The sequence below is a fragment of the Sipha flava genome, unplaced genomic scaffold (assembly GCF_003268045.1).
Source record: "Sipha flava isolate LNK unplaced genomic scaffold, YSA_version1 293_pilon_pilon, whole genome shotgun sequence".
NCBI lineage: Eukaryota > Metazoa > Arthropoda > Insecta > Hemiptera > Aphididae > Sipha > Sipha flava.
Window position 1 is genome coordinate 1,297,421 of NW_020272964.1, and position 24,584 is coordinate 1,322,004.

Sequence of the window (24,584 nt, forward strand, 5' to 3'; positions counted from 1 at the left end):
ATGTATAGATCGGTCGATCTACATCTTAAGCATCAATGAATATAGTATTACAAGTTTCTGATACAGATAGCTACTAGAAGAAAAATTTTAGTTTTTCTCAACATACTCTAATATAAGCTACTGATCACATATGCACTTCTCAAGTCTGTTCAACTGGAATAATTGAAAGACAGGAAACAAAGCTGACAACTAATTTAGTATACAATGTCTGATCCTTAAAAACCTTGCATGTTTATTATATAATTTACTGATAAATATAAATCGAATTAAGCAACATATGAATAAAAACATTTGGAGTCTTGTTTTCAATTATTGAAATCATAAAGATTTATTACTTCTAAATTAATTATATATAATACATACTGAATAGATTAATTTATTCTATGGTTAACATTGCTTAATTTATGAGATAAAAAAAATTATGATATTTTTTGTTTTATTGAAGTGTATATTATTATAATAAATAATTATATATTTTCAATATTAATATATAGTTTCTCCAACAGATCTTATTGTTAACTCGCATACCTAAAATAAATTAAATCAAACATTTCAGTTAATTTAATCAAAATGATGTATATTTACTTGAATACTTGGTGGTGTGCCTAAAATGTATAATGCAGCATTGGCAACATCTTCAGCTCTTACAAATGTAATTTCGGGCTTTGACGCCAGAAATGATTTTGTATGCTCAGTTAAAGTTAAACCAGGACTTAAACTCTAGATTAAATCAATAATCATACATATTAATTATTTAGTTATTAATTATTTAAACAACCGTGGCAGTACATTTTAAATAAATGTATTAAGAAATTACATTAAATTTGTTTATATATATATATATATATATATATGTTATGGGCAAAGTATACAGTGCCCGGGCATTTTATACATTGTAAGGACAGTATACAAAATGCCCTTCGTATATTGGGCAATATAGATAAGGAATGATATGATTTAATGAATATGATAAATCGTAAAATATTGTTATAATAAAGTTAAATTATTATGTGTAATTAGATTGTGTGTTCTTATCGTATTTTTACAATGGGAATGTCCGCTTGTCCAAATATACGCGTGTACGCGACATAATATATTATTACTATATTTACTGATTTATAAGTTATATTAAATTGTAGTGATTATCGTGCAGTCGGCCTTTTACCTATTCTCAAAAATGAACTATTTAGTAACCGTGAATCGTTTGTATAGTGCAGATTAATTTATTCAGTGCGTACGTAACTACTTATTCGAATATGGAAAAGTTAAATGAAAATTTAAACAATTTGTTAAAAAAAAAAAAAGATTTAAATACTTCATCTTTTACCAAGTTAAAATTTGATCAGTTAATTTTACATAAAAATCAATTAAAAAACAATTCAAAGAAAAAGGAACCGAATGATTATAAACTTTTAAAAAAATATGACGTGTTAAAAGTTTCTGATGTTAATAAGTTAATTGTACCAGTATCTGAAAACAACAAAATTAAATATTATGTACATAATGAAGAGTTATTTGATGTTATACATAAGGTTCATTTATCGATTGGACATGGTTGATGAAACAGGATGGAACACGAGGTAAATAGAAAATATAAAAATATCACCAGAGATATGATTATGCTATACTTAAATAGTTGCGAATCATGTAAAAGAAAAGGAAGCACAGCCAAGAAAGGATTGGTGGTGTAATTTATATCTACTGAGATGAATTAATCAATAATATCATCTGTTATCTATATTGCCCAATATACGAAGGGCATTTTATATACTGTCTGGACAATGTATAAAATGCCTAAATTGTATACTTTGCCTGTAACATATATATATAAGGGACTCACTGTTATTTTAATTTTACTTCCGTCTTGAACTAACATTCTTCTAATGGTATCAGTTGTTAACGTAATACAGTGTTTGCTAGCATTGTGTATGAGAGCTTTTGTTGGTTCAGATCTATAGTGACCCGCTACACTATATTGCAAATTAATTATTTTAAATTTTATAACATATCTTATAAACTACCTAGCATTTATAAATACTTTTTTGAGTTTTTGTAAGTATAATCATTGTAAAATTCTAATGATTATAATTTTATACTGAATCTAATAAGTGGCTTCTTTAGATTCATAAATTTAGGCAATAACAAAGTTTCGAAAATACCATAATTAATTACTAATCCATGATTTCTTATATTTTAAAGAACCAATTAAAGAAAATATATCAAGTTTAAGGAATACCAATTATCTATATACAAACAAATCTTACATTATTGACTAACCGCATACAAATATAAATAATTGGCAATGTTGGAAAGCTTGAGTAAAGCACGAATTAAATGCAAATACATAAATTTGTAAACATGTATTTAATGTATACTAATATAGTTTGAATACCTACCTATTTATATTGATAATATGTCCATCATCAATACCTTTTGATTTCATTGCTTTTATAACTTCTTTAGTGAAAATACATCCACTTAAATAGTTTGTTTCCATGATCATTTTAGCATGCTCCATAGTTTCATCTGGAATATTAATTATTATTTAATACTATTTTATTTTTAAATAATTAATTACCAACAAGACATATGCATAAAATCTGTTAAAACTGTATTTTTATCAAAAAACTATACATACTATTAACAAATTGAAAACTCAGAGCGGTATTAACTTTTTCTTTTAAGTTTCAGACCCTTTTTCTGAGTGTATTTTCAATTAGAATTAATTAATTTAATTACAAAAAATTAAAACAGTATTTTTGAAAATTAATAGCCAAAAAATGTTTTGGAAACAGCATATTGTATATTGGCTGACGAAAATTAAAAAATTCTTAAACTGAAAATACATTTCTTTGAAATTCAAGACCAAAATAAGGTCTCCTGTCAGTCTGTTCGGATCATGCTACCAAGTTAATCTATATTATTATATATTATGCTTCACACATATGATTTGCCAAGACCAGGTTAGGTATATAATGAGTTCCTATAAATCCTGAGTGGATTATTAGAAATCCAAGTAAATTAATAAAACATATTTTTTCTCAGCCAAATATTTTAATACCTAGGTACTATTTGTTTCTTCAATAGTTAAATCTAATAATTTTTTTTTTTATTTATAGTAAATATAGCCTAGAAAGTGAATTTTTCATAACTATTTTTTAATTACCAATTAATCCAGCCAAGTCAAAATTTCCTACATTGTTTACCAAAACATCCACACTCCCGCAGATTTTTATAGTCCATTGAACACATTCGATTATATCTTGTTCATTTCTTACATTGAATGATTTATAATAAAATTTACCATGAAGATTGGAAACTTCGTTTTTTAATTTCTAAGATTTAATAAATACAACAAATATTAATATAATCCGTTTAGATAATTGCGAAACTATTGTATTATAAATGTGGGCGCTTACCACCAAAAGATCTTCTCTTCTAGCAATACCTACAACAACCATGCCACTTTTTAACAGAGCTATTGTTATAGCTTTTCCTATTCCGCCACTTGCACCAGTTACAATTGCCACTCTATTAATCCACCTTTCCATATTTAAAAAAAATGTCTTTTAATTTATTGAAATAAAAAATTATTTAAAATGAACTTAGCTGTGTAAATGTATAAGTATGTATGGAACGTTTAATTGTCGTGGTATAGAGATATGTAACTAAACATTGATTGGTTTGATTATTACGTGAGTTAACACATAGTGTTTATACTGTTGAGTAACTGGAAGGAGTATCGCCTTTCTTTTTATTGTTGATTACATAACGACTAAGTATTTTTTAAGAATCGTTTAAAGTTAAACGCATAGGCAATACGCCCTTCTATTAAGTAATATCTTAAATAACTTTTCTACTCTTCATCACATATTTTAAGTGTAAATAACTTGATGAACTAAATAGCTTGTACGTGTACCTACCTACGTAATGAATGAAAGTAAATTTTAAATCCCACTCCCGTATAAACATAATCAATTAGTGTCGATGATACTAAAAACAAGTACTGATCATGCATATATTTATTTTATTTAAAAAAGTGTATGAATTTGTACTGGCGTCCAGTCTTATATCTTATATTTATGGCCTTATGACTTGGTATTTTGTGCAGCGTCACCGTACCAAAGTCGGGACTTTTTCCAAGTGTTTTATATTTTTTGATTTAAGTACACTTTTTTTTTCAATATTTTTATTTCTAATTATTTGGTAAAATAATAATTAATATATGTAAATTCACACTATGTAGAAAGAATTTTGCAACAACAGCACTTATTCTGATTATATATTTAAATCATAATTCAGAACATACTTGATATTCTAACAATTAAAATTTATCTGTGAAGGGGTGTTGAATTCCAGTAACATTTCTGGATACTGAACTGTATGTAAATATTTCATTTCTTCAAAGAAGAGGACTAACGGCCAGCAAAACTAATTACTCTAAAATAAGCTCATAATCAAATATTTAATTTTCATCGGCTGATAATAATGATACTGGCTCTATTTTTAACAAATCAAATTATAAATATATTTTAGTTTGATGGATACAGGACTATTGCTGGGAGGGAGGCAACAGGATCATTTTACCACAGATCCCAGACTAGGAAAATTTAAAAGTGTCCCCTTATAGTCCGGATTGATTAGATATACTCGTTGTTACCCATTAGAGATTATCGAAATTAATATATTATAATATATAATAATTATTTATAAACTATTTTTGTTTATGAAATATTATTAAATTTAACTAAATAAAATTTAACTTAAATTTATATTCAAGTGCTATTAAACAGGCTAATTTTTCAGTTATTCTAATTTCTAAATACCTAGTTATAATTTTAACTGTGAAGAATAATATATTTTACTCAAATTTACGTAGAAATTTGTTAACGCAAATATCGACGGAACAATATCCAAAACATCCAAGGCCTTTTTCTATGACTATTAAATGTAGTGACTGGTAATACATTGTTGAGAAGTTGTTAAAAATGTAAATTGTTGTATCGATGCACTTAAATGAAGGCTTGGAAAATTATATTTACCTACATTTCACAAACATGGTGTGTACTTTTGCAACATACTCGTACCCAGGGGCGGAACTAGGAATTTTTACGCCAAGGGAAAATGTTAAAATTGCGCCCTATCATAGACCAAGAATAAAATACCCTTCCCTACAATTTTTTTTCTAATAATTAGCATACAACCATACTTATAAAATTTTAAACGCATTATCAGTAACAAAATCAAAAATATCAAACTAGCTGTCAATAGTAGTTCAACTATTATTTTCTACAAAAATTAAACCCTCTACAATTTTACATCCGGGGATGAAACCCCGTCTCCCTCCCCTTAATTCTGCCCCTGATCTTACCTATATTATTGTAATGATTGAGAGGCCTCCAAATTAATTTGCCCCAAGTCCTACAAATCCTTAGGATGGCTCTGGCTGTATAAGTGATGGCAGAAAGGCAAAGGGATACTTAATTACAATTATATAATTAGCCAATCCTAATTTATACATGTTTAAGTTGTAGATGTGGTACATTGTATTAGTAATGAGCAAACCAAGACCTAGACTAAGATTATGGTTGATTAAAGTCTTGGTCTTGTAACACTTATTCAATTTTATGTTAATATTATTTTTTTAGAGAAGAGAGGGAAGGCAAATGCACAATCTTGTCTTCCCCAATGATTATCCTTTACTATGATTATATTTAGAGAACAAATTACCTAATAAAATTGTTAGACCCCACTTTAAATAATTTCTAGTTACGTCACTGACTAGTATAAATCACAGTAGATTATATTAACATATATTTCTAACTTAATCAATATATACAGTAAAATTAACTATGTTAATTATGGCATATTCCGATGTTTATGTTTATTTCAGTAGCAATAGTTTTTTTTTTTAAATTATTAATAAATTAATTTAATTAAATTAAATATAATTAAAATATGAATTAATAAATATAATAATTAAATATGTATATTACTTAGAGGACCAGTGGCGTATTTAGGGAGGAGATTCCCCGGGTCTCGACCCCCCCAGAAAAAAATTTAAAAAGTCAAAAACACTTGGTATGTAGGTACCGAGAAAGAGAAAATTAATTTTATATTATGGGTTTTTACTTTGGTTTAACTTTTGGTTATTTTTGTCGCATCGTCGCCGTTCGACGACGACAATTACGACGAAAACGAGTCCGACGACGATAACGACGTAACATAATAATAATTATTATATGATTATATTAGTAGGTACGCTGATTATTAATTTGTATTAATAAATCATAATAGTAGTGAAATATACATAATTTAATATAAATAATATAGTTATTACATATTTACATCATAACTCGTATGTGTTTTTTTTATATTATAAACTTATAGGTACTTAATATTTAGACCCCCTCCCCACAAAAAATTTGAAAATACGCCACTGTAGAGGACACCACACCAAAAATAAAACGTATACAACGACCGATAGAACGCGCTATTAGGTATTTTCAAGAAGCGCAAGCACGTGAGCGCATATGTCGACACGTCCATCATTCGTAGCCGGCGACCGCGCGCCGGTCTGACGAGCGCTAGTTCGGGATCGCAAATTATTATTTCATGAATCTTCATCAAGTACTATGAACCATAAAATGCATATACGCGTATACGTGTATAGTACATCATATTTTGCCGCAATATTTTTAATATTCGGGGCCCGGAGCCTGACCAAGTTCACTACGTCTCGGTCATAATACAATTTGTATACTAACGCCTATCCTGCCCTTTATATTTGCTACAAATTACTACTTTCTCTATCCGTTACTCAAGTAAGTTGCGAGCGAGATTTTTCTAAACTAAAATACGTCCAATCATATTTGAGAAGTACATTGTCACAAGACCGTTTGGAAAGTTTTATGCTCATGAGTACTGAGTATTGTTAAATGGAGTTGACGCGGATGAAATAATTGACAAAGCGGCTATCAAAAGTAAAGTGTTAAAAAATCTTTTCTTGTATTAAAATAAAATATTAATAAATTATGACTTGTATTATATTTTGTACTATAAGATACTTCTGTATCTTTTTGTAATGTTCTATTTTTAAATCGTATTATATTGAATGTGTTGTGCGACTAAATCGAGCAAATTTTTTTTTTCATTTTGGTGGCCCCATTAAAACATTTCCCTGTAACAAAAAAAACTATCTATCCCCCCTATATTTAGTATACACATTTTAAAAAATGTCATTGGATGTCAGTGGCAAGTTAAATACCTCATGCGAGAAGCGCCTGGATTAATTTTTCCCTGGGACCCTTACTCGCTCTCCACGGCCCTGATTATTGCTAGCCTAACTGTCTTCACCAACATGTAGATTATAAAATCATTATTATAATATATTTTAAACAATGTTTAACACATTTTTACTTTTAGAGTTATAAATAAGACATTCCGAATGAAAAAAAAAAAATATAACTATTACCTATCTGATGATTTAATGCTTACAGAACATAGCACATTTTTATATCAATTTATAAGAATATTTCACTAACGGTATTCACAAAATCCTTATATAATTATATACTGAAGAACAAAAATAAAACGTTACCGCCGTTAGTAGTTAAAAAATTGTAAAAATGTAAACTATACAAATTATATATATTTTTGCCACCGTCAAAAGTTCATTAGGAAGCGCAGTTTATTAATTTATGAACAACCATCATTATCTATAATTCGTATGACTATTTTAATTACTAATGCCCAAATAATTTAAATAATTTAACAATTTTCAGATTCTAAAAATATTTTAAATTGATTACATTGATAGAAAACAAGCGGCGATTTTGAAATCCCCTAGGCGATCTGCACACAAACTTCGGCTGCTTTAAGGATTTCTAGTCGCCACAGCTCACACGGCAAGAAGATCAATGAATGTTTTGCGTGAACATTTCCCCGAACGGCTCATCTCTCTTAGAGGTGATCTTCAGTGGCCAGCACGATCGCCAGATTTAGCCCCATGTGATTTTTTCCCATGGGGCTACCTTAAATCGTTGGTATACACTGATCGTCCAAGGACCCTTCGTCATCTCAAAAACAATATACGTGCTGCTATCGCCGTCATAAGCACAGATATGCTGGAAAAAGTGGACAACAATTTCAAATTCCGACTATCTCAGTGCATTGATGAGAACGGTAGCCACCTTCGAGATGTCGTTTTTAAAACCAAATAAAATAAAACTTTAAATATACTTCTATACACAGAAAAAATAATTAAATCAATATTGCCAATACTTTTTGTGTTATGATTTTTTAAAATAAGGAAGTAACCACGCCCCACCCTGTATATCTAGAATCGAGTCCTAATAAATTGCTCTATACTCTTTACTAAGTTTCAGTATACTCTATAATTTTTATGAAGGTTATTTTTGTAAACAAAAATATATTTTATAATAAAAAAACAGTTTTTAAGCACGTCAGAATTCGGCGGTTTGCCGCTATTATATAAGCTATTGCCCACCAAAAATAATAATATGTATTATATTGATTAACATAATATCATTTATTGTTTTCATCTTATGAAAATACATTATTTAGCTATAAGTTATAATTAGTTGTGGGCTTCGATCTACGGAACGCCGATAACAGACCGGTTTTTGCCGGCTGTCGATGCAAAGGTCGCGAGTCGTAGTAAAGAGGGGACTAATAAAGTTGCCGCTAGAAATGAGAGCAGCACACATCGGCCGTAATATAATTTTATTTTTGCGTAAAATCTTAGTTTTAAGAATTTTTAGATTCAAAAACTTGGCTCACTGAGTGATTTTAGAGCAAAAACCCTAATACAAAAGTTGTAGAGAATAAGATTTTGGAGATAATGACATCTGTTTTTTTATACATTCAGTATTTAACAAACTATAATCAAAACAAAAAAACCAATTTTTTACTTTTTCAAATGCTTGTAACTTTTTTTCTAGGGATGATTTAAAAAAAAAGGCTATGTCATTATATCCAAAATATTGTTCTCTACAACTTTTGTATTAAGTTTTTTCTCTAAAACTACTCAGTAAGCCGTAATATTGAAATGCGTAAACACGTTTTCATACATGTTTTTTGGTGGTGTGGGATCCTCTTAATTTCAAAATTATTTATTGGTAATTTATAATATACAGTTTAAGTACATTTCTAATGGAGATAAAAATATATTTTTAATGTTTAGATGTAAATTCAACTATAAGTACAAATATTTTTGTATCAACTCATCTTATTTAAATTAATAAATAAAAATAATGGACATTTCTATTGTATTAGTTATATGTGTTATATTATATTATTGCTTATAAGTTTTTACTTATGTTTTAAACTTTAGAAATAACATAAATTATTAAAATAATTAATATAAATTTATAATAGTTTAATAAATTTATTCATTTGTATTTATTATTCAAGTCTGTATTGTGAAGCCATTCTCTTAAATGCTTTGTCCGGTTGTATGCTATTTGTTTTGAAGTAAGTGGGTGATAAATACTGGTGAACTTGTTTTGATATACTAAAAAAATAATAATAATGATTAAAATAATTTGGTATTTTGTGCAGGCAGATATGTTTAGTTTATAAACATAACTAATATTTATGATTTATAGGTACAATAAGCGACGGATTGGCTAAAAATTTCGGCTCGGGAAATTACTGTATGATCGGCCCACCATCCAATAATAATAATTTTCCATAAAAGTCTTCTTTATTCATGGATTAAATCCTCATAGAACTGTTTACATCACGTTTACACTAGGTTTTTATCACAATCTTACAATTAAATACAATATACTTAATACATTATTTTATAAAATAATTTTTAATCCAAGTACATTGGCCTAGTGTTGTGATATGACTACCGGCCTACCGAGAACTTTTCCGGTATCCCGGTAGGTTAATCCGCCGCTGGGTACAATACGTAATATACTTTATTTATCTATTACTACTAGGGTTCAGATTTTATAGCCTTTGTTAATTGGTATAGATTTAATTATTATATTATATAATATAAGATACAGATAAAATAATCAGTGAGAAATAAATTTATTCTGTGTATCTGGGCTTGAAAAATTAAATTAAATTATGCTATTTTAGAACTTATATACTAGACATAAACTTATACATATTAGATTTTTACTACTAATTTTAATTTTTTGGTACTTTTTTTTCTAATATGTATAATAATTAAATGTTTTTTTGTATTTTTCTTAAATATGATTTGTATAAAATAAAAAGTAGTATTAATTTATGTGTAATAAAAAAAATTCTTACATTTTTATTTTTGTCACAGTTTTTTAAATTTTTAACTGAAGAAGGTAATTTATTTTTATTTTTCTTATAAATATATTAATTCCTATGATTATATTATTAATATTAATTCAAAAAATAAAATAAACTGTCAGTAAAATATAATACATTTAATCAAATTTCGATTTACATATCTTTTTTTTTTTGCTATTTTATATGTTTTTAGGGCATATTTTAAAATTTTTTGGTCATATTAAAGTGCATATTTATTTCAGTACATTTCAATGCTATAAAATCCGAATGCTGGTTATCAAATTTTAGTGAGTATATATTGATTTTTCTAGTTTAAATTCAACCTTTTTTTAAAAATAAAAATAACCTACTGCATTAAATATTGAAAAAGTAATAGAAAACTCAAATAATTTTAATGAACATGAATAATGTTTATAATGATATGTAACTAGGGTTGCCATACATCCCGAAAAAACGGAATTGACACCGGTTTTAGCCTTCGCGTCCCGGTATCCCGAAAAATGTTTTCGGGACGTCCATATGTCCCGGTTTGGACGTTTAGAGGAAATGTGGTATTGTTTAAATTCGACCATTTTATATCAAGTGCATTTTTAATACTTAATCGATTAACAATATATAATAAAAACATAATTTATAATTTACACATATAAATATATAATATATTATATTTTACAAATTTTTTTTTTAAAGTACGTTTCAAACGCCCTCACACTAAAGACATTTTATAACATTATAAAAAGGCCTAGAGGGAGATCCGATCTTCACATCCCCCCCTTGTATACACCACTGATCCTTTCAATATATTAAAAGTTGTATAAAAAATATATTACTCAACATTGTGTATGTATTGTCCCGGTTTTGCCTTATAAATATTTGTCAACCCTATAGTAACAGGCTTAAATTTTACTTATTATAATACGAGTAATATACTTAGTATGATTAAAATCTTACTATTATTGTTATTTGGAATATGATAAACATTTGGATGTTTTAAATGGTTGTTAAATGTATCAATTAAATTACATATATTTTGTTCTGCTGCATTCACTTTCAATTCTTCCTAAAAATAGTACACCAATAAAATTAATAGTCAATAAACAACACAAGCAAAATTAATACCTGACATAAAATATCTAATGAGTTAAATACTTGTGAATATTTTGGCATACTATTTGAATATAAATCTTCATATATTTTTGCCTTATTCCAATAGTTTGTATAATTTGTGTAAGTATCTTAAAAATAATATTTTTTATTTTTTATTTATTATTCAATATATTTAATTTAATATTAATTTAATAAAATAACTAACCATATGAATTATGAAATAAAGGTGTATTTGATGACTCTGGATAACCATATTCATGGAAGTTTGGTTTTTTATGGGAAATTACTATATTTTCAGTTTGACACGAAACTGTACATTTCTTGGGATATAAATCTATATTATGTTCTGAATATAAAATTATTAAAATAAATATGATTAAATATAAGAATATTTAAATTGTTCACATGGTGTTGTAATATCTCAAAAATTATGAAATTAAAATTTATTAAAAATAAAATAGAGTAAAGGATAATTTAAGCATTTACATATCATAATTTCAAAAATATTAATTTATAGTGTTGTAAATTTAATACATTTACCTGAAGTGCATTCATTTGTTGACATTTTATTTATCAATTTAAGAGCATCATTTAATTCATTTGAACAATGTTGAATGGTATTTATTAAGGAGTTATAATTAACCTTATGTATGTCTACAGTTGTACATCTAAAATTATATAATAAAACTAAGTATAGAATAAGCATTAAATTTTATTTTATTTACTTTGAATTCAAATATTGTTTAGATAGTGGTTTATGATTGAATGTTTCAGTATTAACATTGTATAAGCTATTTTCATGAACCCGCTTTTTTACTATATTGATTTCTTCTTGTAACACCAAATCCAATTGCTGTGCAACATTATTTAAAAAGTCTTTAGAAATACTTTTAAGTTTTTCTTTTAATTCTAGTTTTAATTGATGAATATCATTATCTGTATCACGTTTGATATTTTCAATAGTATGTTCAAAATATCGTTTTATATTTTCCATCTCAACATTTTTATATGACTCTAATCCTTGTTTTAAACTATCAGTTATAATTTCAGAATTTATACTGTACTCTTTTTTTAATTTGTCGGATATCACATCAATTTCTGATTGTATCTGTTTTTTAAATACTTCTGAATAAACATCTAAATCTTTTTGAAATTTAATTAAGTTTTCTGCACACATTTGTTCAGAGTTTGAAATATTTTGAACATATTTTGGGTCACATTTTTCAATTAAAAAGTGTTCAGTTTTTTCTTGTCTAGAAAATATAAAATTTCAAAAATGTGAATACTTTAAGCATAAAATTAACAGGTACATGATAAGAACAGTATAATTACTAGTGATGGGCACTAGAGATCAGCACGGTCCGTTTTTTTTACGGCCCGATCCGGCCTAACTTATAAATTATCGTTATCCAGGCCCGGTTCAAATTTTATTTTTTTTAAGTCTAGTCCGACCAGGCCCGTTTGAAATTTTTTTTTCAAAGTCCAACCCAACAATGCCCGTTTGTAAATATAAATATACATCAACTGTATTTCCTTTCAGTATCGACTTAGCAGACAAAAACGTTTTTGATAGTTTTTCTTATCAGTAATCAGTTATCACATTAGATACCTAATCACTGATTAAAACTTTTTTTTTGTTAGTTTTTCTTATCAGTAATCAGTTATCACATTAAATACCTAATCACCGATTAGGTATCTCAAAATAAAATAAGCATTTTTTAAGTTAATTCAAGTTTAATTCAAATTTTACTGAATAATTCAGAAGAATCAAATATTTTGAAAATTATCGAATAATTCGATTGTGCTGGACTATAGAATAGTTCGTAGTACCCATCACTAATAGTTACACAATAAAGCTAAACTTTAGTTTATTCTGTGGTGTATAGAAATAGAAACCTAATAAGTAAATTTTATTAAATATTATATTACATTGGTGTGACTTAAACCAAAAACAAATTTTCATTTTAATTATATTTATAGCGTATTTTAAATATACTGACAAAATAATCTTAATAATAATTGTTTACTCTACTTATTGAACGATTTTAATCTATCATCAAATGATCTGATAAAAATTATCTTACAAAGTACCTAGTAGGTATGAGTTAAAAAGATATTACATATATACAGTTTAATAGCTAAAATTATTTAAATTGAAATTTCATGTTAATTGTTATGTTTCAATTAATGTTAGGGTACAATTATATATTATGTTAAATTAGTAACAAAAACATATTTAAACTGATGATCGACTAGGGTAAATAATACCTATGCATACATTAATTTTTAATTCACAGTCTACTGGAGTTAAAAAGCACACAAAACAAAAATTATAGTTTCTGAAGATAAATTAATAATTAGAACTAGAATATCAAATACAACTAAATTAAAAGATCTCTAAAAAAAAATAAACTTGATTTGTATTAATATTCAATCGTTAATTTAAAAATTAATTAATTTTTTAATTTTTTAAATACTTACATATTTTTCATTAGATTCTTTAATTCTAACTCATTTTTAGTAAAAATTTCATTGTGCCAACATTCAATCCGTTTTTCAAAATTATAATTTTGCTTACTTATAACATCATCCATTTTTTTAGTTAAGTCTTCCCTACATAATTGTAAATAATAATAATTAAACATATATGTTAATTGTGATTTAAGTTTAATTAAATAATATTTTTTTACCTAAATATATTTTCCTTTGTTTTGATTGTATCTTCCATTTTATTTTGTAATAAATCGTAATGATTTTCAATCAAAATTTTAATCTGTGCAATATCCAAGAATGTTTGATTTTTATCATTCAAGTAATTTGTTGACTCAAACTTTATGCTACTGGATTTTATATCATTATCATCTTCATAATTTTCTATTGATTTTATCTTTAATAATTTTGTTTCATTAGTATTTTGGTTTAATGGAAATTGTTGATTTATTTCAGCCATTTTACTTTTAATAGCAGAAAAACTATTAGTTGCATTTGACGACTGCATTATTTTAGAATCTTTTCCAGTAGAATTCCCACTGTCGCTAACTAAATCATCCTTTTTAGTATTATATAATTGTGTAGTTCCTATAGTATCCTTGAAATTATTGGTCGCCGATCTAACATCATCATTATTTCTTTTAGATTGTTTATTTGTTTGAATTGTTTTAACATTATCCTTTTCTTTTAGTTCTATTTAATTGAACCAATATAACATTTAAAATTTGTGTAATTAATTATAAATACATAATTGTTCATATATATAAGAAAAGATAATATAAGGAATTTATGTATATAAAAAGCGTATAACAATATATTACCATTTTCTTCATCTTCATTGTCACTAATTTCATTTTCACTGCGAATTTCAGATGAAGTACTATCTGATCGGTCAGAAGATTCTGTCAAAGTTATATCGATCTTTTTTAAATTTTCTTTGCGCGTATTATGGTTAACATTGATAGAGGAAAAATTATTTATTGCTTTAATATTTTCTTCTAAACCAAATTTCTTGGATGATTTATCTTTGTTTGGTAATTTATTGTATTTTGAAAGTACGCTTCGTCTCCCTTAAAAAAATAATAATCCTTGACATAAAATTTAGTTTAATATGAAACGTACAATTTTGTTGTACTAATATCTCATTAATTATTAGATAATTATTTATTTATTTATTATTTAATTATTTATTATTATTTAAGCAATATTAAACATACGATATTTTGTAATACAATTATTACAATTATTTTATTTATATAAAAGTACTGTAAAATGAGGTAACTTTGATAATTTTGAATGGTTTTTTTTTTAAATTTTTATTTTTTTTTTCTAACCGCATATCAGTAGTATAAAACGCAGGTGTTTTAATGCTGTTCAGTTTGTGCCCTATATTTTTACTCTTTCTCTGCAACAAAAATACCTACGGAGCCGTTCATGGTACCAAAAAAAACCAGAAAGCTGTCCTGAACATTTCCATCAGCATACAGAATTTTATTTAAACCACCTAACCCTGCAGAATAAAAAATATTGATAGTTATAATTGCTAATTAAATAACAAAACCGAGATATAAATTATTGTTGATTTCGAGCTCCTCGATAATCAGCCGGTGGCAGCCTATTAACTTAATTACATCGATTCACACTATCGCAATATATCGTATATTAATACACACAATAGTGCCGTTTAGACGAACGCTTTTTTCTAGCGCGATTGGAACGTGGCAGTGTACGCAGGCTACGCGCCAGGATGTTTAAATGGGAGGGGCTAATCACTTTTTTGGATAAGTAAGGCAAGAGAGGATATAAAAAGGATATGATAGTGATAATCATGGTAAAAACTAGAAGTATTAGTAATCTGTAATATCTACGTCAAAGACAAACACCTGTTATTCGTTAATCGTCAAAATTTAGTTAACACCAAAGATTTAAAATACTTAAATAAAAATAGTAGTATACTAGTTTAGTACATAGATACACTATACATATAAACACGGCCCATGGGTGGGGGCTATAGCCCCCTTATCCCCTCCTTGGCTACGCCACTGGGGCGTGGCATTCCAAACTCGCGGGAAAGAGTGCATGTTTAAACATAATTTATCCCACAGACTTAGATCGCGAGTATTCTATGCGTTTATTCTTGAATCTTGGAGTGTTGTTTAAATTACATGTACATGATTTCTCCACACGCCAAGAATGAAAGATAATTAACTATCGTTAAAAAGCAGTTATCGATTTATGTATATCATCGATGCCGATAGTCCAGATATCAATATACATTATTAAGGTATCAAGGTAAACATCAAATGATACAGAATCCATTCTAAGATAATTCCTAAAATCATCTGGGTTATTTTCTCTTATTTCACTGAGTAAAGGTATATTACAAAATTAAGCTTTATCCAGTTTTCAATTTTTCACCAATTGCAATCTTTTTTTTCTTAGCTTTGATGTTGAAATACTTGTAGCAGCACACGCGATTGTCAATTGCTTTTTCTTAATATATTGTTTGTACATTTTATTACTTTTTACACTTCCATAATATAGGTACTAGGTCCTCCTTTTTGTGCAATCAAAAATCACTATATACGAGTAGGAAACTTACTATTTAGAAAAAACATTAAGCTAAGCACCACTGAATAAATTAATAAAAATAATTTATAATAATAATAATTATTATTTTTGTGATAAAAAACCCATCATCTGATAATTTACTGCAAGTGTTGATATTTTCAACACGCCACACGCCACGCCATTCGTGCGTGAAAGTTACAGTTTTACCCTTTATACAACCACGCTTTCCTATATTCCTAGTAGAGATGGAAAATTTAGTTTATTTCATTAGTTCACAGTTCATTTAAGTGAATAGTATCATTATATATTTGTATATATATATATATATATAATATTCTTATATTTATTAAGAATAGTTGAACTATTCTTAAGTTCACGTAATTCACTAATTTTATTGATCATACTGATATTGTTTGGTAATGAACTATTCATTTTATCACTATTAGTACAGCAGTACACAGTTCAATAGTAGTTCACACTACTTATGGGCAATTAAATATTTCTTATCTAATTGTAAATAGCTGTTTACCATTTATAGGATTTCGAACAACGAACCACAGAGAATTTTTTAAAAAGTTCGCGAACTATTTTATTTATACAATGCTACCAATTTTTTTCGAACTGTGAACTGTTAAGTTACAGGTACTGAAACAGTTCAGAATAGTTCATCAAAGTGAATAGTTCAAATTAACTATTCGTTCACTAATTCCTAGACCACCAGGTAAAGAACGAGCACCTGGAGTGTTCGTTAATTTGCTACCACACTCTTAGCGCGCTACGTGCCTATCCGTTGCAATTGATTGCATGCATGACACGCGAGTAAAAGCGTTCGTTTAAAGGGCCCTATTGAATAATCAAACACAAGCCAATATAAATAAACCAAAAAAAAAGTCAAAAAATTATATTTCCTCCAATCGTAATCAAAGTATCTAACTAACTTTAAAAAATGACAAACAAAAATACTAATTTAAATTCATTCCTCTGGAATGCAAATGGACTCAAAAGTGATGAGCCCGAACTATTACATTTATTTATCGAAAAAAATATAGACATTGCACAAATCTCCGAAACTCACTGCACCCTTAACTTCAAAAATTTCTTTCCTGGTTATAAAGTATATCGCGCCGATCATCCCGACGGAACCGCCCATGGTGGATCCGCTATTATAATTTCCACAAAAATACACTGTCAATCCTTGCCTAATCTTCAGATAAATTCCATTCAAACCGCAAAAGTACAAATCACTCTAAATCATATTCCTACAACCAACTATTTACTCAATAAACTGTCTCCAAGACCTGCAATATGTATCCAGCAAGTTGAACAATTTCTAAATTCAGTCGGTAATACATCACTCATTGGAGGTGATTTCAATGTAAAACATTCTCAATGGGGATGTCGTGTCATCAACATTCGGAGACGTATGTTCTAAAACTTCCTTCAAAACAAAAGACATATCTCCCCTGGGACCTACATATTGGCCATCACATCGTAATAGACATCCATATACACTTGACCTATTTCTATTCAAAATTCCTAGACATATAAATTATACAATACAAACCTAGATTATCCAGCTTGTGACCACACCCCAGTTCTACTACAAATAAACGGTCAGATATCTCTAAACCCTCAGCGACCTTCTCTAGCAAAAGGACCAGTCAACTGGTACCTCTTTTCCGAAAATATTCAAAACTCAACTAATTTAAAAAATCTCGCTCAGAACAAATAAACAAATTAAGGACGCAGTCTAAAATCTCACATCTTCAATTCAGGCCGCTGTATACAATTCATCATTTAAAACAAACACATCTGTGGAAAATTCATTATTCAAAAACTCTCTTCCCTCCCACATACAAGAATTAATAAAAACAAAGCGTAGGACCCGTTCACGTTGGCAACGTCACAATCTACCTTCCAATAAATGCATACTAAACAATCTAACCAACGTAATAAAAAAGCAAGTACAAAAACACAAATCAAAATTTTTCGAGGAAAAATATCAATCGCTTAACACAAAAGACGGCTCTCTGTGGAAAATCACTAAAAACATCTTTAAAGTTGAAGTTCAATATACTCCTCTAAACGACCCAAACGGTCATCTAGTCATCTCAGATAAAAATAAAGCTGACCTTTTCGGAAACCATTTCTCGAAAACTTTTACTCCCCACTTCAACATAATCCTCAATCTTGAGCACCTAGATGAAATAAAAAACTTTCTTGGCAGACAGCCCATTGCCTATGTCCCTTCCCACAAAGCACACAATTACAAACGATATATAATAAATAAATTAAAAGTAGGGAATTCGCCGGGTTACGACCTAATCTGAAACAAAATATTTAAGCAAAACAAAAAACGACCAAACAAAACACTATTTCTCCTCACATTCATTTATAACTCAATGCTAAGACTTTCTTATTTTCCTTTTACGTGGAAATTCTCTATAATAATCTTGATACACAATCCTATGAAAACTAAAAATTCAACAACCTCCTATAGGCCGATAAGTCTACTCTCCACACTAGCAAAAGTATTTGAAACAATTTTACTAAAAAGAATTAGACCCATAATTAGTTCTTATAAGATAATACCTCACTCGCAATTCGGATTCAGAACAAATCACTCAACAATACATCAAATTCATAGATTCACAGACAAAATCGCAACCTTATTCGAAAATAAGGAATTTTGCCCTGGAGTCTTTTTAGACTTAGCTCAGGCGTTTGATCGAGTTTGGCATATCAGCCTCCTATACAAGCTAAAACTTTTTCTTTCAGCCCCCCTACTATTTAATCATTCGTTCCTACTTATTTAATAGGTCATTTTTAGTCAGACAAGGAAACTCAATTTCCTCATGATACCCTATACAAGCCGGAGTCGCTCAAGGAAGTGACCTTGCCCCCCATTAATTCAACATATATACATCAGACATTTCCCAAGTAGCTAATACGATTACAGCAACATGTATGTATATATATGTATATATATATGCGTATACGTTGATGATACGGTTATACTTTCCTCCTATAAAGACCCCATACTAGCTTCTTCAGCTCAGTGGTAGGTTTGTTTTTGTTGAAAAAAGAGGTGAATTGCCCAATAATAACTTAAAAATAAAAAAAATGGTTTAACATTTGTAATTTTAAACTTTTAAAAGAGTATATTTTTATAATTTTTTGTATACTTGCATATGACAACAGCCTGTGATTTCACCCTCGGACCCATTGTAAATGTTACCGAAAATGTTGACAATCTAGGAAATTACAACAATTCCTAGAAAATGATGACAATTCCTAATAGTCGAAGGAAATTATATCATTGCCTAACAGTTGTTATAATTCCCGTAGTTTATTAGGTAATTTTCGCAAAATCAAGCATCGTTCTTTTACACAAAAGCATTAGTGATTATGATGTTGCAGGTCATATGGGATCAGCTTTACAATGTAACTATTAGAATAATAACTAACTCGTAACGGCAAAATGTTAAAAACCATAATTGTCAACCACCAACTGTTAATATTGTTCGTATTCAAAAAAAATCAGGGGGATATGACTGATATCGATAACAGGAGAGATTTTGTTAATAGTGTAATTAACGAATTACATACTATATGGGGTGATGTTAAAATAATACATGGAAAATGAAGACATAGTCAAAGTCAGGGGCCTATAGAACGTACAAACTGGGACGCGGAAGATATGTTGGCAACATGGATGGCGGAAACCAACAGATTGACCATCTGGGTTAATAGTATTTATTGAGTTGATTAACGAAAACAAAATATACTTAATGCGCGTCAATCATTTGCTCACAATGTAGAAAAACAGACTCAAAAAAATGATTAAAACATGACATAGAAAATATGATATTCTTAGTGTTGAAACCACAGTACGTCTAAGCATTCCTGATGCAGATCGCACTCGTGAATCACCGAGAAATTACACTATTATTTTTATAGCACCTTAATCATCTTCGTATTAAACGCATGGGTAATAAAAATAAATAAATTTTTTTTTTTTTAAGTCGTAGACATTGAAAGTGGATTTTTAAAACATATATGCATAAGATTAGAAATCAATCCTTGAAAACCAAATTTATTGGATCCAACTATTGTTTTAGTTAGGTCACGAAGAAAACCCAATATCACTTCAGAAGGGGAGGTAGCTACTCTAAATAGTATTTTAAGAACACAGGAATGTATCCGACATCAATGCAAGACAAAATGTAAAACGAACAGGTGTGCTTGCAGATCGGCATTCAGAATTTGAACTCTAAATTTCACGGACGTTTGCCATGTAGAAACAAAATTGAGTAACTATTTTGAAGATGTAAAAAAACTTAAATTATACAAATTAAAGTGATAAATCTTTGTTTACAAATTTTCAGTTTCATTTAACGTTAGTTATGTACTTGTACCAAAAACTATAAAATCTTTATTAGTACAGTTATTAATTAATTTTGGTTTATAATTAAATATTATTTAATCTAATAAGACATTAAGATCTTACCTGTATATTTTGGATCAAAAGTATTAGTTGTTGAAAATTGAGGCAAATTTTGTAAATTAGATAATGAACTGGAGTAAGGTGTGTTCAACCTAAATTTTCAAATCGGTTTTATATACAGTTTATGTAAAAAAAACTAATGGCTAACTTACTTTATTGGTCCTAAAAACTTCATATTATCATCAGAATAATCGAGATCCAATGATTCTTCAATTGGAGTTTTAAATCGAACTGTTCGTTTTTCAGTAACATTTTTTTTTTTCATAGTTATTCTTAAAAATTACGATTGTATTTAAATAATATTCTGTTTAATAGTGTTAAATTAATTTTATATAATCAATGATAATAATTATAAGATTTAAGTAGTATATAGAAAAGAAGTCTAGTAAGTATGCTTAGGCGGCACTTGGGGATGATTCTAGGGGGGGGGGGCAAAAAATGAATTACCATAACCCAAAAAAATGGACTTTCATAATCCAATCCTTCTAAAATAAAATTTCAACCTTGATTTAATTGTTTTTTTTTTTTTGAGTGCATTTTTATCTATTTTAACTTCAGTAAAAAACTTTTTTTGACTTAATTTACTAAAATAAAGAATAATTATTTTAAAATATAACCTAAAATATTAGGAGATATTTTAAACTAATACTAACTTTTACCACGTTTATTTATTTATACTTACTATTTAACCGATACGCTCTAATCGGTGATTGGTTTTGTTGATAGTGCTTGTTAAGAAATTACTAACCATCCTTTCTAGATGTATTAATTTTGATAACAATTATTATCATTTTATCAATATTCGATTATTCAATTAACATGAGTATAATTCTAATATTCTCAGTTTCAAATTTAATTTGGGATTCCAAAAAGTATTTTCTTGTTTTACATTAGAAATTAAAATTACAGAGGGAATATCATTAATTATTTTAAATTAAATTCAACTTTTCGTCGTTCATCAATAAAAGATTGAAATAATATGTTTTTTCGTTAACTTTTTTTTTTTTGGGTGGTAAAAGTATACATTTGCCATCCCAAAAAATGTTTGGGGGGAAACTGCCCCCTTATGACCCCAGTGCCGCCTATGCAAGTATGTAAATAACTACAGTAAAAATGATCTTATATAATATAATTTATAAAAATCTTCTATTATTTTTGCAAATAATTAAAATCAATCCTATTTGTGCTATTTATCCATCTATCACCTAGTCAGTGGTAGATCTTGAGGAGCTCTGGGGTTAAGTGCTACCACCATTGAAAAAAAAAAACAAATTTAGAAAAAATATATAATAGATTATAAAAATAAATGTTGACAGTGTTAGAATAATATTGTCACATTATTTTTGGGGATGGATCTAATCCTTATGATCAGCTATATTATATAATTTATCTTATTTAGTAACCCAATCATAAATAGATGCTGGATTCGTCCTTGCATATATATGCATTATATCTCTTTCAAACCATATTCTTCCAACTACATCCAGTAAATACACAGTATTAATTAACACATTGGAGACACATTGTTAACTACATGAGCATTTTTTATGAATACCTTAATACAGGAGCGTAGGTAAGGGAGGATTTGGGGGTTCGAACCCCCTCCCAATTCAAAAATTCCAATCAGTTAATAAATTATAATAATAATAATAACTAGAATAATTTGTATGTAGGTGCTAGGTTTTATGTAAATACTACAAAAATAAAAATAACTTTTTAGTTAAACATTATAAAAATGTTTATAAAAAAAATATAGAATCACTAATAAACAAAAAGGACGAAGCAATAATCCTGTAGATACATCCGAAATATAATATAAAATAAATGTTTATTATGCATTTCTTGACCATGTGATAAATGAACTAGCAGCCAGATTTTATAAACACCAGGAAAAGATTAAGAACCTCCAGATCTTACTGCCAAAATGTAAGAAAAATAAGAATAATACTAAAAACAAATTGGCAGAAATCCATAAGATATATCTCCTAAATGAAAAACTTGAAAATCTGTTGAGTAAGTATCAATTATGGACTAAGAAATGGGAAGAAATAAGTGATGGCTTAAAAGAGAGTTAAATGCAATCAAAACATTGGAAAAGTGTGATAAACCGTTTTTTTTCCCTTGTTTATACTATTCTTAAAATGTTAGCTACTTTTTCTGTATCTACTGCGAATGCAAAACTTTCCTTTTCTACATTAAAACACTTAAAGACGTATTTACGAAACACCATTGATCAAGAGCTTACTGGACTAGCTCTTCTAAAAATTTATGGAGACGTAATGGTTGATCCTTTACAAAATGAAAACAAAATAACCCGACGTAGGCAACAATTAAATTTACTTATATAACATTTTATTTTAAAAAATAATATAAGCATTTTTATTAATATTCCTATAGTTGAATTTGTTTTTTATATATATCTTTTTGTGTAATTAAATAATTTAAAGTTGAAATCCCCTTCATTAATAATCTATACCTACGCTCCTGTCTTAGTACCTATTTCAATTTACATGCAATAACTCAACTTACTATCATTAGTTTACATACATATTTAGGTAAAATGATTTATTGTATATTAAATAAATAGTAATAATCTAGTGACTTTGATTATATTGTTAAATCTGAACAAGTGTGGGGGGAAGGTAAAACAATATTGATATAGAACAAATACTATATCAATTAATAATACTTACATTTTTTTGTATTGTACATAGTGTCACGTAAATTATCTTCGTCGAAAATAATATTTAATGATATGTCTTGACCTATAATTATATTTAAGTTTTATATAGTAAAATAAATATATTAAGAGTTAGTTGAGCTATTTTTCAGTTTTCTGAAATAATTATAAAAAATATAAAATATAAAAATTATAAATGTGTAAATTAATACATACTTTTAAAATATTTTAAAATTAATGATAATACTAATTTACTACATTACCTATAACTTATTAGGACATCTTTAAAATATTCATTTATGTCAAATGGAAGCAATGGAGGTTTGTTACATACAAGTATATACACAATTTTTGTTTAATGTTTAATATTACATTTAGTTCATCAAATATTGTATACTTTTTCTAATCAATACATTATTTGAAGCAGGGGTGACCAACCTTTTTTTATATTGTACCAAATAATGTTTACAAAATTGAGATTGTGCCTTAAAAAATACTTATTTATTTACAGTTTACAATGTTTACATAAATATAAGTTTTAGATTTTTTTCATAGGTATTATTTTTATTACAGTTCAATTGCAATGTTTTTTTTTAATGATTAGGTATGTTTAATTTGCTTCATAGATATTATCTCTTTATAATTTGGTTTAAGTTTACTTTAAGATAAAAGAATTAAATTTTTCGAATGAGAATTTGTAAGTTTGGTTCTATACTTATTTTTTAATGAAAGTCATCCGTGAAAAACTTTTTCACATAAATATATAGAGCCAAATCTGCAAACCAATTTCACCGCTACATTATGTAGTTCTGGAAAATCTTCTTCGGGTAGGCCTTTCCAAAATTCTATAATCTCAGATGACTCTTTATATTTGCTTTTTAAAACTGTTGAACTTTGAAGTTCAATAATTTTCAATTGCATATTGGG

General features: G+C 27.7%; 2 protein-coding genes and 1 long non-coding RNA gene across 4 annotated transcripts; 1 reads left to right on the forward strand and 2 right to left on the reverse strand.

Moving 5' to 3' along the window:
- Positions 1-380: 380 nt before the first annotated feature.
- LOC112685822 (farnesol dehydrogenase-like) lies at positions 381-3,738 on the reverse strand. Of its 2 annotated transcripts, none has more exons than XM_025557844.1 (6): positions 3,420-3,565; positions 3,167-3,335; positions 2,397-2,526; positions 1,841-1,970; positions 594-720; positions 381-528 (listed from the first exon to the last, which is right to left on the reverse strand). In XM_025557844.1, the coding sequence occupies exons 1-6, from the start codon at positions 3,549-3,551 to the stop codon at positions 455-457; spliced, it is 762 nt and encodes a 253-aa protein (XP_025413629.1). In that variant the 5' UTR covers positions 3,552-3,565; the 3' UTR covers positions 381-454. The 2 variants fall into 2 exon arrangements, with proteins under 2 accessions (XP_025413629.1, XP_025413628.1); XM_025557843.1 differs by having other exon boundaries at positions 420-528; positions 586-720; positions 3,420-3,738.
- Positions 3,739-6,405: 2,667 nt separating this feature from the next.
- LOC112685823 lies at positions 6,406-8,282 on the forward strand. Its single transcript, XR_003148837.1, has 2 exons — positions 6,406-6,983; positions 7,785-8,282. It is a non-coding gene; the product is annotated as an uncharacterized LOC112685823 (long non-coding RNA).
- Positions 8,283-9,388: 1,106 nt separating this feature from the next.
- On the reverse strand, positions 9,389-23,747 carry LOC112685827 (interaptin-like). Its single transcript, XM_025557848.1, has 12 exons — positions 23,671-23,747; positions 21,130-21,249; positions 20,981-21,069; positions 14,721-14,969; positions 14,100-14,592; positions 13,891-14,022; positions 12,135-12,662; positions 11,950-12,077; positions 11,615-11,755; positions 11,422-11,537; positions 11,254-11,362; positions 9,389-9,535 (listed from the first exon to the last, which is right to left on the reverse strand). The coding sequence occupies exons 2-12, from the start codon at positions 21,240-21,242 to the stop codon at positions 9,414-9,416; spliced, it is 2,220 nt and encodes a 739-aa protein (XP_025413633.1). The 5' UTR covers positions 21,243-21,249; positions 23,671-23,747; the 3' UTR covers positions 9,389-9,413.
- Positions 23,748-24,584: the final 837 nt, after the last annotated feature.

What these genes read in the sequence shown, in the direction of transcription:
- LOC112685822 (XM_025557844.1), bottom strand. Translation starts at nt 3,551, where the DNA reads ATGGAAAGGTGGATTAATAGAGTGGCAATTGTAACTGGTGCAAGTGGC. An exon ending in TGACTTGGCTGGATTAATTG is followed by an intron (nt 2,527 to 3,166) that starts GTAATTAAAAAA and finishes TTAATATTCCAG; the next exon opens with ATGAAACTATGGAGCATGCT. An exon ending in CATTTTAGGCACACCACCAA is followed by an intron (nt 529 to 593) that starts GTATTCAAGTAA and finishes AATTTATTTTAG; the next exon opens with GTATGCGAGTTAACAATAAG.
- LOC112685827 (XM_025557848.1), bottom strand. Translation starts at nt 21,242, where the DNA reads ATGAAAAAAAAAAATGTTACTGAAAAACGAACAGTTCGATTTAAAACT. An exon ending in TTTTGATCCAAAATATACAG is followed by an intron (nt 14,970 to 20,980) that starts GTAAGATCTTAA and finishes TATTTTTTTAAG; the next exon opens with GGAGACGAAGCGTACTTTCA. An exon ending in AACAAATGAATGCACTTCAG is followed by an intron (nt 11,756 to 11,949) that starts GTAAATGTATTA and finishes TTTTATATTCAG; the next exon opens with AACATAATATAGATTTATAT.